The sequence below is a fragment of the Cyprinodon tularosa genome, unplaced genomic scaffold, assembly GCF_016077235.1.
Source record: "Cyprinodon tularosa strain WSP-4 unplaced genomic scaffold, ASM1607723v1 ctg418, whole genome shotgun sequence".
In the NCBI taxonomy this organism is placed as follows: Eukaryota; Metazoa; Chordata; class Actinopteri; order Cyprinodontiformes; family Cyprinodontidae; genus Cyprinodon; species Cyprinodon tularosa.
The window spans coordinates 607,891-622,939 of NW_024039139.1; the positions used below are offsets into that span (position 1 = coordinate 607,891).

A 15,049-nucleotide genomic window follows, 5' to 3' on the forward strand; every position below is an offset into this window, starting at 1 on the left:
AATCAGGCAGAGATAACTGCAGATTTAAAATCTAGAAGGCCTGCAAAAGACATGCAGAAAAAATTATCTATGCATCCGAGTGTGTTTAATAAAACAAATATTCCCCCATTCCTTGCAGTCAGCTTCCTTCCACGATGACGCCTGGTAAATATTTGCTTTCATAAGTTTATTTTCCTAACCTGAATTCCTACACCTAGCTGTAAGATGAGGTCAATTATTGCTAAAGCTATAGCACCCTCTGCAGGTATTTCTCTGGTAGAAACAATATGAAGAATATGTAAATGGATGCATCTCCTATTGCAAAATTACAATCTTACATTGAAAAAATGTAAAACAGAATGTTCTTTTATCTCCTTGACAAGCTTGAGCCCTCATAAAGCCTTTTTTTCTACATTTCTAGTCTTTTAGCTTTTAATTTATTGACCCATCTTAAGATTTGCACAACTTTATGGAAGCAGTTCCTCACAGCTATGTTTTTCCTGAGTCATTGCATTCAGCTTGAGTGTTGAAACGAAACTTTAAAGACTTACTGTCTTTGTTTTTTAGTTATAACTAGGTAAAATCTGTCAACTTCTGTCTAAAGAATCTCCTATCAGTGCAGAGCGACACACTCTTGCTGAGACCTTTTAAATGAGATTTTTTTTCTTTGTATGACAGTCTATTCCGAAATGTGTCCCTCTGTAAAGGAAGCATTAAAATATTCCATTTTGTGTTAACACAAATAAAGTAACATTTTCTGATATCACCTGAAACCTGCTGATAGCTAAAACTATTCGAAAGAATACAATTTTTTTTATAATTTTTAAATAGACAATTTCTGAATGCTGCACAGTTTGAAGTATTCCTCAGAAGCAGAACAGATGCTCTTCATGGTATAACAAACTTCACGATTATAACCTCAATGGATTTGGTTAATTTACTTTTTTTTCCCCTCTCTGATTAGAAAGGGAAAAAATAATTATACATCAGATAAATGGTTTTATGTAAAAAGCAAATAATAAAGAAGGCAGATAATAAAGAAGGCAGCATGTCCATTTTTTTGTATGGTATTTATATGCAATGATTATCAAACATCTGCAAACATTACTGTAAATCCCTTTGAAATTTTCTTTTCTTTCATATTGCAGTGAAAAGTGTGACTATTGGATTAAAGCTTTAGCAAAAAAACAACACAAGTTCAGCACATGGGTCTTGAAAGAATATATGAAGAAAAATAAATGAAATGGATCCATCTTCTGAAAGGGACTATATATGAAAGTCTTTCTGGAATCTTTTGAATTTCAAACAAAAGGACGAATGAAGCCTTCAGACTGGCACAGAGAGCTTTGTGTGATAATTTAAGGCCATGACAGTGAGTTGTTAACAAAGAGCTCTGCTATATTTGAGTAGCAAAATACAAGGCAGAAAACAAAGAATGCCGACTACTTCCAGAAACGTTTTAGTAAAAGAAGATCTTAATCTAAAAGATGTGAATGCTAAATCTTTGTCAAGTGATTTGTTTTTTTTGTTTTTTTTTTGTTGTTTTCTTGTCTTGTTTTTTTATTTTGGCATCACATTACATCTGATTGGTTTACTGTTTTAGTCGGAAGCAAACAGTTTCTCTTGATTTGGTTTTTAGATTGACCTTTCTTAAAGAACTTGGAGAAGTATTACTAAAAATTTTTTTTTCCTTAAAAAAAAAAATAAAAATTTAACCACTGTAAATTACATCAGGTACCAGTACAGAACTGCATAAACAACAGCATTGACAGAAAGTGTATAAAGGATATCTTAATATAGAAGAAAACCAATGATAAAAGGAGAGGGAACTATAATAAAAAATAATTAAAAAAAATAAATAATAATAATAAAGGGGCAACATTATATTATACATAGATTTAGGACAGGGTTTTAAAGCATTGTATTAAATTTACCCACAAAAGATAGAAAATTACCATTACTTTGGGTTCTTACAAATTCTAAAGATTTTACATAGGATTTTGTCTAATTTTTCCAATGGGATATAAATGGATAACATTTGAAGAAATTTTTGTAAATAAAATTTTACTAATAAAACTAAAATATTAACAGCAACTTCATTACCTCAATTTTTTGGTAACCATACCAAATAACACTTATCTTAGGGTAAGTCAGGTAACTGAATTCCTTTAGACTGGATTCACAATAGAAAATCAAGCCACAAGCTTTCAACTACAGTGCAATCAAAGAAAAGATGTACCAGACTTTCACTTTCAACTCACAAAAACCACAGTTTATAATGTCAAAGTTGTTGTTTTTTTTCCTTTGTTAGTTGGGAAAAATCTGTTAATAATTTTAAATTATTATTATTATTATTTTTTTTTTTTTTCATTTTTTGGGGGTTCTGGGTATGAAAGGAATTTACGAATAAACCAGATGTTTGTCAGTAAACATCAGTATATTTCTTCACAGGAAAATTAGGCTGAGGTTGTCTCTTTAGATCTACTATTATTATTTCTCTCTCTCTCTCTCATTTGTTGTCTTAGTGTCTCACTGCCTACACTTTGAATCATAGGGGGAAACAAACACTCGTAGAGCTAGATGTGAAGGTCTTCCCTTCTATGTTAGATGGTGTAAGACGTAGAAAGCATTTCCTCCCAGGCATAATCAGGAAAAATCAATGGGTTACAGTCCGGTGGGGGTTTGATTGCATTTTATAAAGAAAAAACCGACCTTTTAATATAAATTTAATTGCTGTTTCAGCCACTAGATGGCACCCAAAAAAACCTGATGAGATCCAGTGGACCCTGACCTTGAAAATTTGCTTCATTTTTTGATTGGTGGTTAAATTTGGTTATTTTCAAACATTAAAGTCATTTGTGTGCCACAGAAACTGAATGCATTGCTAATGGGGTTTTACAGTCAAATAAAATAACCAAGGAGCATAATATCCAGAGAGTATGATGCAAACTCACAAACAAAAATGAGATAAATAAAAATAAAGATAAAGCATCTGATCTTTCATGTCAGCACAACGCTACACAAGACAATAAACTCTGATAACAATCTTCGGAGTTATGGCAGCTACCTTGTATGGCTATATTTGTTTAAGGTCTCCTTTAAGCAAGGACAATTAAAAGTACTTTGTGTGTACATGGACCATTTAAGGTCTTTTCATAGATAACCCTGAGCTAACGCTGAATAAAGCAACTGTTCTTCTCCAGAAAATACATTGGAGAGGCATAACGGAGGCCGATTCTGTGCTCAGCTTTCAAAAAAATCCTGTGTAAGAAGGGAAAAAGAACAGTTTTGCTTCCAAGTTTTGTGTCTCATTTTCCCACTGAAATTTCCCAATTTGGGGATCAATAAACTGTAGATTAGTTGAACTGAACTGAATAAATCAAATTTAATTGATCAAATTGACACTAATTCTGCCACAATTTCATACACCCATGTTAATTCATTTAATATGTGGGAGTTGTTGTGCATGAGTGCAAATAAAGAAGGGTACTTGGTCCCTGTGTAAATTCAAAGCAACACCCTCTAATCTAACAAAAGAAAATCTTTACAGTATGGCTTTCAAATAACATCCTCAAACTCTACCAACATTTTAATAAAATGTCCCTGGAATCAAACGGTACAGTCAAAACCTCATGGACTGCAACTCATTCATGGTCATAGGTTCCCTAATTTATGAGTGAGCACCACTTGAACACAACAGAAGGACTGCCTGTTGATGTGGTATTGTTTTGAACCCTAATACCTTTCACATACGCATTCTTACATGCACTGACCTCACAAATACCTAATTTCCCACGAGGAACATATTTTGCAGCGAGGAAACAAACCCGGGTCCTCCTCCCAGAGAGTTTCCTTGTATTGTTGTTAGATCTATCTCTTAAATGTCCATGAACATGGAGTGTGCTTGCTTACATACAAACACAGCTTTGTTTATGGGGAAGTTTGTGGAATTGTGAAGTTCTCTTAAAATTCTCAAGGTTCAGGAAAAAAATGGCAGGAATTGGACCTCTTATTGAAGTAAAAACAACAAAACTCCAGCTCCGTCCTTAGCTGTCATGTTTACAGTTTTTTGTAACCTTGATGTATGCTAAATGAGATTTTTTCCTTCATCATAGTGAAAAGAATGATGCAGGAAAAGAGGTTCCTATCATTGGGCTAAAAGAGTTTACCTACTTTCCATTAAAACAGTTTTCATTTGTACATGCATTAATGTTTTTGTTTTTTTTTTTTTTGTTTTTTCTGTTTGCAGGTTGGAGTCTGAGATCGGTGCACTTGAGAGTGAAGAGTCTCTTATTTCTGCCAAAGAGCAAGTTCTCCGCGAGCGTCTAAAAGAGACCGAACGCTCCATAGAAGATCTGCAGAAGGTATTCAGAATAAATTCAACACATCTGAGGAAATCTATTGGTTTTTACTTAAAATGTGATTTCCTTGAAAACCAGCTGCTGATCAGAATTTAAACAAAGTGTTTTAGTTTACTTTTTTTTTATTTAAAATATGAACTCATTATACTGCTGATGAAAACTATAAGAAAATCTTATTATAAATGAAAGCACAAAATAAGACATGATACATACTTAGTCATATTGGTAAACAGGAGGTTAGAGATTAAAAAATATTTTATTGAACTCATTTACTTCAATATGCTAAGTAATTTTTTTTTTGTCTTGTTGCAGAGCTTGATGACCCAAGATAAAGGTATGGCAAATAAAAACGAGATATGTAAAGATGCTCACATACGTATGAGCCCAGAGTAGTGCTTCCATTTGGCCTTTTATGTGTTCACACTAAGTAAAACCACATCGCAACACAAAAAAAAAGGCAGAACATAGATGATTCTTGTAGACGGGCTTCCTAAGGTGGTGTAAAAATCCCATTTTCCCTCCAGCATGCGTTGTGGAACATGAGGTTTCTCTGACTTTTAAACCTGCAGAAAGCTTTCTACTGTAGTAGTTGCATGTCTGGAGCCACCACTGTTTGAAGTCATGTGTGTTGGCCTTGAAAGATGCTGAAACTAAGCTGCCAACATTTCAACTTTCCAACACCCTTGGTGATCCAAATGATAATCATGGCATCTGCATCGGCACATTTTTAAAACCGAGGAAACTCACAAAAATCTCAAACAATTAAGCAATCCGAGACCTCCACCTCCAAAATCGCAGTTCTTTCATCATGATCCTCACACACCAGCGATGTGCTGGGGGTGTAAATACCTCTAAACTGCTCATATTGGATGGTTTGCCGAGGCACCAAGGGAAGTTATGAGTTCTTGGGCAGCATTATTGCTTAAACTTTAGCCTATCTGCAATACTGAAGATAGGACAAGGGGGAAAAAAACAACAACCATAAAAACCATCATGTCTGCTGGTTGAGCAGCTGAAATTTTCTGGCAGCTTTTCCTGTTCTACAGGAGGGCAGACACTATGGATGCAGATGTAGAAGCCTTTCGTATATATAGGGATGTCTCACAGACTATTGGAAAACACCCTTGTGCAGATAAGATAGCTATTAAAATCATATAGTGGAAGGATAACAGACCAGTAGGGTCGTAGAAGCCACTGAGGTTTTTACCACTTTACTGCATTCAAGCATTTTTGTAATTTCCTACATGTGCTGCAGAAAAGACATCTTTCTAGACCAACTCTTTTTGTAAACCATGTTTATGTCCTTAAAAATATTGTAAATGTAAACTACTTGCCCCATAGGATATTTTACTCTTTTGGGCAAAATTATAATGACAAAACCAACCGCAGCACTTTCTATTCTCTTCTTGTGCTGACTCTAGGGTCTATAATAAAACCCTTCATTGTAGTTGATATGGTAATTGGTAATGAGAAAATGTATGAGAATCATCCACACACACAAACTCACCTATTGAAAGTGCAACAACTTGACCGAGAATTATGTTTGTGTTCATCTGCAAGGATGTGTGAATAATAGTCTCGCTGAGGCAGGAGAGATGGAGGCCTGAGTTAGCTACTGAATCCCTCAAACACAGTCAGCTGCACACACGGCCACTCGCATAGACATACATATATATACCGGCTCTGGGACAAAAACAAAACTCACACACTATGAAGCTCAGTGAGACTATTGAAGCTCGTGCACACACACAAGGCCATGACTCTGCAGCCACTGCCTTTATCTCCCCACTGTTCACCAACAAGCCTCATAAGCCCCTAATGTATTGTTCCTAGAGACACACACACACATGCATATAGACACACATCTGAAAGACTCATAGACAACCATAGAGATGCACATACTTCTGCTGCATAAGCACTGTACCTCAGGGGTACCAGCTCTAACGCTGAAACGGAGAGGGAGGCAGTGTTTGTGTGGATGGGGCGGTCAGGGTCACACAGGGGAGGGCTTAGCTTTCCTGTAGGGAGGCTGGGTTCTGTATTATTTTCTGCACGGGTGTGGCTTCACATCACCGAGGTGTGTATGTGTGTGTCCCCAGCGTGCTCATGTTTACGTATCCCAAACAGCCCACAGTTGGAGTTGAGTGAGATTCTCTCTCATCTCACTGACCATGTACCATTTCTACTCCTGCGCTCCCGCACACTAGATGCTGCCGGCCGAATGTCCGCCCCTATCCCGGACCACACAGATCCTGACCCCAACCACCTAGACCTGGCTGCTTATCTCCAAAGCAGACGACCAGCCTCTGGAGAGCACACCACATCAAGACCTGGTAAGGACAAGGGAGGAGAGAAAGAGGGAGGGAGGGAGGGAAGGGAGGGAGGACAGAAAGGTTTTGGGGCTGCGCCAAGAGGGATTATGACCAGTTTGACCTCACGAGAACAGACACTAATATTTGAGCCAATTTCTCAACTATCAAGTTCATAAAAGGTTACTCAGGTTAATTTATCCTACTAAATACGGACATGAAACTTAAATGGTACCATGAATAAAATAATACTTTCTGTTTCTGTTTTTGAGAAAACTTGTACTTTCACTAGTACACTATAACTACAAGAAAAATCACAGCTTTACTTTAAAAAAATGAAACAACGGATTGAACTAATTTACCTTTAAAAATGCCTCAATCATCAATAGAAACTGAGAATGACATTTTTCATCATGGTGTAGGTTCTTTATCTTGCAAGCTTCATTCATTGAATGAAGTTCTGCTGACTGTGCAGTTAGAACCGAAAAACAAAAGGTCAACTTCAGCAGCAGAGCAGTTTCGGCATTCAGAGTGGGAGCTGTTTTAATTGGCACCCTGGTTAAAAAAACTGAAAAGTTCCTCTAAATTCATTGTGCTGCAATTACAGAAGCATAATCACTGAATGAAACTATGCTAAAATCCTAATTTAAGCACATTTATTCAACGGAGTAAAAGAAATTACATTAAAGAAAAAAAAAAGCGCAAATCTTATACGCAACTCCCTTTTTCTAAAAAGTCAAAACGTTGATGCTGAAACAAAAAGGACGTCTTGTCTGCTTTAAAACTGTTTAAATCATAATTAAAATACTTTGGCAATAGATCTTTTGTTCTGGATAATTTTATATGCATGATCTATTGTTTTTTCAGTATTTTCTGATCCAATCTGATACAGATACCTGATCTAAGCATATTTATTCAATATCTGATTCTGATCCAATTCAATTATTGAATGAATGAACCATATACACTATATTGCCAAAAGTATTTGCTCACCCATCCAAATTATTGGAATCAGGTGTTCCAATCACTTCCATGGCCACAGGTGTATAAATTCAAGCACCTAGGCATGCAGACTGTTTTTACAAACATTTGTGAAAGAATGGGTCGCTCTCAGGAGCTCAGTGAATTCCAGCGTGGAACTGTGATAGGATGCCACCTGTGCAACAAATCCAGTCGTGAAATTTCCTCGCTCCTAAATATTCCACAGTCAACTGTCAGCTGTATTATAAGAAAATGGAAGTGTTTGGGAACGACAGCAACTCAGCCACGAAGTGGTAGGCCACGTAAACTGACGGAGCGGGGTCAGCGGATGCTGACGCGCATAGTGCGAAGAGGTCGCCAACTTTCTGCAGAGTCAATCACTACAGACCTCCAAACTTCATGTGGCCTTCAGATTAGCTCAAGAACAGTGCGCAGAGAGCTTCATGGAATGGGTTTCCATGGTCGAGCAGCTGCATCCAAGCCATACATCACCAAGTGCAATGCAAAGCGTCGGATGCGGTGGTGTAAAGCACGCCGCCACTGGACTCTAGAGCAGTGGAGACGCGTTCTCTGGAGTGACGAATCGCGCTTCTCCATCTGGCAATCTGATGGACGGGTCTGGGTTTGGCGGTTGCCAGGAGAACGGTACTTGTCTGACTGCATTGTGCCAAGTGTAAAGTTTGTTGGAGGGGGGATTATGGTGTGGGGTTGTTTTTCAGGAGCTGGGCTTGGCCCCTTAGTTCCAGTGAAAGGAACTCTGAATGCTTCAGCATCCCAAGACATTTTGGACAATTCCATGCTCCCAACTTTGTGGGAACAGTTTGGAGCTGGCCCCTTCCTCTTCCAACATGACTGTGCACCAGTGCACAAAGCAAGGTCCATAAAGACATGGATGACAGAGTCTGGTGTGGATGAACTTGACTGGCCTGCACAGAGTCCTGACCTCAACCCGATAGAACACCTTTGGGATGAATTAGAGCGGAGACTGAGAGCCAGGCCTTCTCGTCCAACATCAGTGTGCAACCTCACAAATGCGCTTCTGGAAGAATGGTCAAAAATTCCCATAAACACACTCCTAAACCTTGTGGACAGCCTTCCCAGAAGAGTTGAAGCTGTTCTAGCTGCAAAGGGTGGACCGACGTCATATTGAACCCTATGGATTAGGAACGGGATGTCACTTAAGCTCATATGTGAGTCAAGGCAGGTGAGCAAATACTTTTGGCAATATAGTGTATCTTGCCCTGTGAGTGAAAATTTTAGCCTTGCCATAACAAATGAACCCAGATATAAATGTACTTCATGTTATTTGGTAACAAATGAGATGCAAAAAGAAAGACATAACAGTCCAATGTAAAGTGCACTAGAAAAGACCCCGATATCTGATAGGGGTTTCCAATCAACCGTCGCCTGTCAGACATGTTAACAGTTAAATATGTTGGTGTCTCATACTGATTTGACCTCTCAGGTTTCCGGATTAACTGGTTGTGTTTAACTAACAGCATATCCTGCAATAACAGATTTGGTTCTAATGATCACCTTTTTAGACGCTGTTTCTGTGTCCCCACACTTCATCCCCTCACCTACCTTTCTGTTCTCACCCCCTTTTTCACTACTCCCCACCCTCCCCTCCATCTCCTCTCCCCCTGTTCTAACAGCAATGTTCGCCATGGAGATCAACGTGCAGCACGACCCGCACACAGGCGAGCAACGCATCCTTTCGGCTAATCGTGTCAGCCCATTGGAGGCGGCCTCACGTGGGGTTAAGGTCTACGACGACGGTAGGAAGGTGGTCTATGAGGTCACCTCCTCTGGGGGCGTCTCAACCAGCAGCATGGAGAACGGCTGGAGCTCTGCACAGGTTGATGAGTTAGTCCAGCGGGCTGCCAGGCCGTCACACGCAGGAGTGGGGACAGACGGCAGGAGGGGTCAGGTGACTGTGACCCCAGCTGCTCCTCAAGCTTACGTTTCCCCAGCAGATATTGATGATCTGTCACCGCCCTCCTGTGCCCCACCATCCATTCCTTCTAGCCCACCAGCCCAGGTCACTCTCCAAAGGGAAACCCGGCTGGGCATGATGCCCCCTTCATCTACTCCCATCACGTCCCAACCGGGTTCCTCAGCCCCCAATGAGCTCAGCTCCTTACCCCCGGCCAGCACAGAGCACCCTGTCACCATGGTGTTCCTTGGCTACCAGGACGTTGAGGACACAAGTGAGAGCAGGAGGCTGCTCGGGTTTGACGGTGCTGTGAAGGCTGAGGTTGTGCTCATTGACGAAGATGACGAGAAATCTCTGAGGGAGAAGACGGTCACCGACATCTCCATCATCGACGGCACCGCCGCCGACCTGGTGTCTGGACGGCCGGCCACATCCGAGGCAGTCAGCACGGAACTGTCATCTGACGGGCGTGAGCCAGACAGCGCCTCATCGCCCCCTGCAAACCAGGAGGAAAACATAGCCCCACCACCCAGCCTCACCCCTGCCACAGGTACGGACAAGAGGAAACGGTGCCAGTGCTGCATCCTCATGTGACTGAATCTTCTCCCTCTTCCAACCTTTTATTATCACCTTCCTCTCCTCTGTGTTTGGATGATTACTAACAGAAGCTCTGGCTTCCTCCTCTGGACACTGATCAACCAGCACAAACGTGCACAAACACTCCATTTCTCGTCTCACTTTTGACTTTTTACTCAGCCACCTGATCACTTTTGCTCTCCTGTTACCTCCCTTGTTAACATCTCAATCTGCTGTCTCCTCAGACAATGCAGTATTTTGTGACTTCAGATTAACACCAAAATGCAGGTGATATGCTGTGGTTGTGCTGCTATAGAACATTGTAAGGACAGTCATACCTCTTGAACTTTTTTACATGGTGTATTTATTTTATTGGAATGCCATTTGCTAGACCAACACAAAGCAAAATAGAATGGATTTCAAAATGTTTCATAAATATTAGGGAAAAGTTGAGGGAAGAAGGAAACATTTGAAAGAAAGTATTTCTCCTATTTTGTTCAACAAGCGATTGTGGAGACAAGGCCTTAGTTGTAGTAGGTGTTCTAATTGATGAGGCCAAATGTTAGCTTTTACCGTTGATATGCAGGTATATGTATAAGGAAGAAACTTGACATTGTAAGTGAACTGAAAACACCATCCACATTGTGAAATATGGTGTTGGAGGCATCATAATGTGGGGATGCTTTTCTTTGAGAGGGATATAGAAGCTGGTCAAAGTTGGTGCAGTTGGATGGTGTTTACTCAAGTATGATCCAAGAAGAAAACTTTATAACGGACTACAAAAGACAAAATATTCAATGCAATTCAGTTTATTCTCAACAAGTGTCAACCCAAGGCCCATTACAGAGACAATACAGTCAGATTGGTTAAAGTTTCTATCTAGGAAAACCAGCTGATTGCATCCAATCATTGACTGGACGCACTTAACTTGGGTCACAGGAGATAAAAGCAGTTTCCAAGTTAGGATGGTCCTGTCAAAATCTAGGTCTGAATCCAATGGAGACCATGTGGTTGGACCTAAAGGTATAGTGGAGGATGTTCTTTTTCTGGGTGGATCATCTAAATAAGTGGACCTCTTTAATCTCAATTATTCCAGTGTTATATTTACATAAGGCCGTCCTACGTGCTCGTCCCCATTTTCACTTTACCGGAGGTGAGTCTGACATAGTTGAGCAATGCCAACAGCAATTTTTTAAACAGAGCGTGCATGAGGAGAAATGGGCTTGTGCATGCTCTCATACTCGTTAATAGGCATTACCTCTTGGGTGCAGGTACGGGATTCTGCAGTGGAGAGTCTTCTCAAAAACACACGAAAATCCTCCACTGTACCTTTAAGACTGAGAGGCATCCGCTATCCAGATTATTTTTGCAAAGAACGGAATTTAATTTCAGTCTCTACATAGAAATGATTGCAGTGAGGGAAGCTGAATGCATGCAACACTATAAAGTTTTGGATTTGAAAATGGAAGTTTAGCATTAAACATTCTTTCCCCTTTACTTTACATTATTCACAAACGTCTTTGGTCTATCAGATGAAATCCCAATGAAATCTGTTGAAGTTCATGATCTTGAGGTGAAAGGTTTCGAAAAAGTTTAAGGGGTGTGAATACTTTTGCAAAAGAAACTGTATGATTATAGAAAAGTCAGACTCGGTTAAGATAAAGAAAAAGCAAAAAAGCTGCTTGCCTGTAAGCTTTAGCCTTCTGTAAACAGGACTTTACAGACAATCAGTCACACATCAAGCAACCACATCATCTCCTCTGGTGATGCAGCTTATTAAATGTTCAAACAGAGCTTTGGTTATTCCTCATTTACTTTCTCTTTGGCCACATCCTCCTCTGTTAATCTTCTGTTTGAAACACTCCAACAAAAACAATCACAGAGACAGATGAACGAACTGGACCCACCCACACCTCTTCTGCTACAGAGTCTCTCTGCAGAAGCTGGAGCAGTGGGTATTTGTTGCCTTGGTTTCTTTACGTGCCTGTTCACTCGACAACACTGATAGTTCTAACAAATTATAGATAAATAGATATTTATATTAGACTTTTATTTATTTGACTCTCTTTTTTCAACCACATTATTTTGTTGTGAACCTCATCAGTCCTATGATGCATGTTTCTGCTGGAAACTTTCTTTTTTCTCTCTTCTCCCTCTGCTGCTTCCTCTGTTAACTCCAGCAGTTCCACTCCTGAGGTAATTTCCTCTCATTCTTGTTCTTCCTAACTCAGCAGCCAATAGGAAGGCCTGGATCTCCATTTGGCAGCCAGTTGGATCAAAACAGCTAATTTTTTTTCCCAGTGTGTCTAATTATCAAAAGCACAGGCAGCTGAAAACCAATACAGCGTGGGAACGCATATTTAATCAGTCACAAATTCATTTACTATTAACACAAAACAGTGGAAACTGAATTTTAACTACCACCACATGCTCCGATGAGCTTTTAAAGAAATGAAAAATGCTTTTAATCAGTATTATTTTGTTACTGAATAGCGGCTCAAAGCTGAACAAATTTGACTTTTTAAGAAAAACACAAACAGTAAAAGCACTGCCAGCTCTTAGTCAGCAAAGTCTCTTTGTTCTACGAAGGTGGCTAAATATTTTCAACAATTTGTAGCAGAGATTTTAACTTCAGTTCAGTTTGACATCTCAGAACTAGACCTGCCCATATATATATATATATATATATATATATAGATTTATATATATAGACAATAGAACGAAAGGTGCTTAATTTATTTGCCCAGGGCAGAACAACATTTATTTGAATTAAAAAATAACAGAATCATCCAATTTTCTAAACTCAAACTCTTCTAATGTATACTTTAAAATAGGTTTTGGTTTTTACTAAAAAACAGTCAAAGATTTTTTTAAAACCCTTTAACCTATAAGTTGGGGTAGATTTATCTTGGATGTTGGAACTCTGATAGAGCCTCTTCTAACTGCAGATCATGCAATTAGTCCCAATAAAGACTTACACTATGACAATTGACTATAAATAAGCAGCATCATGTTACATTCGGCTCACAAGCTGAAATGAAAGATAAGGCAGGATTCAACAGAACGAGATTAGATTTCAGCGGAATTGGGGGAAAACTAAGAATCTCCATTTTTTTAAGGTTAAGGAATGAATTAATGGATTTAATTTATTTCAGATTATAACCAAATACTAAAAGTAACAGATAAATCAATTTCAGATAAGGGATTGATTACAGGTTGAACATGAAAATGAATAAAATTTTCAGTTCCAATTAAATTCATTTGTAAATAGACAGAAGTGAATTAAATTAACCAAATGTTCCACTTAATAAACATGCCAGTATATGTACCTGAGATCTGACATTGATTATTGATTCATTTATGATTTTTAATTATTAATTCATTTAAATTTAATTCAAACAATGTAACATGTCTGGAATAAATTAGTCCAGGTTTCATCAGTCTGTTTATTTTTAGATCTTTAATTAGATCAAATGCAGCTGAGACTTAAGAAAGTAAAATTGCCATTTCATTTAAAGCTGATGTGAAGCTCTCAAGCACATGCGCTAAATTTAGGATGTGCACTTAGAAAATAAAAATGTTTTCTGCCGGTTGACTCCTGAGAGAGCTGTCAGTTGTTTATTTTCATATCCATAAAGAGGGGAAAGTGCGACCTCCTAAGTCATCCGCAGTAAGTGCCATAAGAAAATGACTTTGTACAACCTGGTTATTATTATTATTATTAATAATGATAATAATAATAATAATATTTGGAAATCTAAATAACAAACGATTAACAAGCAGCAGTTTAAAATCTGAAATATTTCCATTACATTATTCAACTGAACTGGGGTGTTTAACAAAACAGATTGAGATTTATGGAACCTTTATTTTGTTCTGGAAAAATTAACTTTAGCTTGAAGATAAACTAATTCAACTTAGACGACCAGTGAAGCAGAAATATTTGCAATTTCATAAAGGGCAGTGATGGAAAGGTTGTACCAGAGCGGCATTCATCTGACATAACACTACTCTGATTTTCAGACTTTCAGTTGGGTTGTATTTAACCTTATTGAACCACATTAACACCTTCTCAAGCACCAAATGATAACCTACAATACAAAGCATAATCCTAGCATTAAATTGTCTCTTAAATATATTTTCATAGGTGATTCTGTCTACAATTATAAACTGAGTTCTCAAGATGGATTTGCATTTTACCGTTTAAACAAAAACAGGCATTAACGTGACGAGCTGCATTAAATGTCTCTAAATCTAACAGGCTTGTTAAATGGCGACTGAGCTGGTATGCTAGAGGCCGGTCTCCTATGTTAAAAAAGGAATGTAAATACCTTCTAAATTTTATTTAATAAGAAGTTATTTACCACATGTTTATAGATATACAGAAGAATTCTTATGATTGTGATTTTAAAATGTATTGCAATGCCTTTTAATCACAGTTTGAGCACACAATGAAGATCTTTATATTTTCACTCAACCCACTGCTTTGCTGTGTGTGATCTCACCATTAACCTTGCATAACTCCCCGCTGTTGATTGCAGTTGTTATTCCAAGAAGCTTGTGATTTGAGGTTTTCAGTTTACAGCAAGCGGACTGTATGGCTTTTAAGGCTGAGGGCTGTGAGAGTAATGGTCCTCATATACTTATCTGGGTTGGGTAAAACCTGGATAATTCATTTTTCTTTTTTTTTTTTTAAGAAAAGTGCCCAAAAATGTGCATTCTGGAAACAGTGTTTCCTTTCATCCTAGTGAGGTTTTCTTTAGAAAACAATTGTTAAATTTTGGTAATGTAGAAGAGCAATGCAGTCCCCACCCTATTTGGGTGTCTGTTTTTTTGGTTGGAAAGCAAAGACAAACACATTGGAAAGTCAGTATACCAGCCCCTCTGCCTAGCCTGCAGTACCGCTT

The 15,049-nt window shown here is 38.6% G+C and overlaps 1 protein-coding gene across 4 annotated transcripts in view; it reads left to right on the forward strand.

Annotated features, from left to right (window-relative positions):
- LOC119792390 (A-kinase anchor protein 2) overlaps nt 1–15,049 on the forward strand; it is a 101,283-nt gene that overhangs the window by 41,106 nt on the left and 45,128 nt on the right. For 3 of the 4 annotated variants that reach the window (XM_038299008.1, XM_038299009.1, XM_038299010.1), the window contains exons 5-8: nt 4,229–4,343; nt 4,653–4,674; nt 6,548–6,673; nt 9,286–10,116. In XM_038299008.1, coding sequence (XP_038154936.1) covers nt 4,229–4,343; nt 4,653–4,674; nt 6,548–6,673; nt 9,286–10,116 — 1,094 coding nt within the window. The remainder of the gene's footprint in view (nt 1–4,228; nt 4,344–4,652; nt 4,675–6,547; nt 6,674–9,285; nt 10,117–15,049) is intronic. The other variant, XM_038299011.1, reaches the window with a different exon arrangement.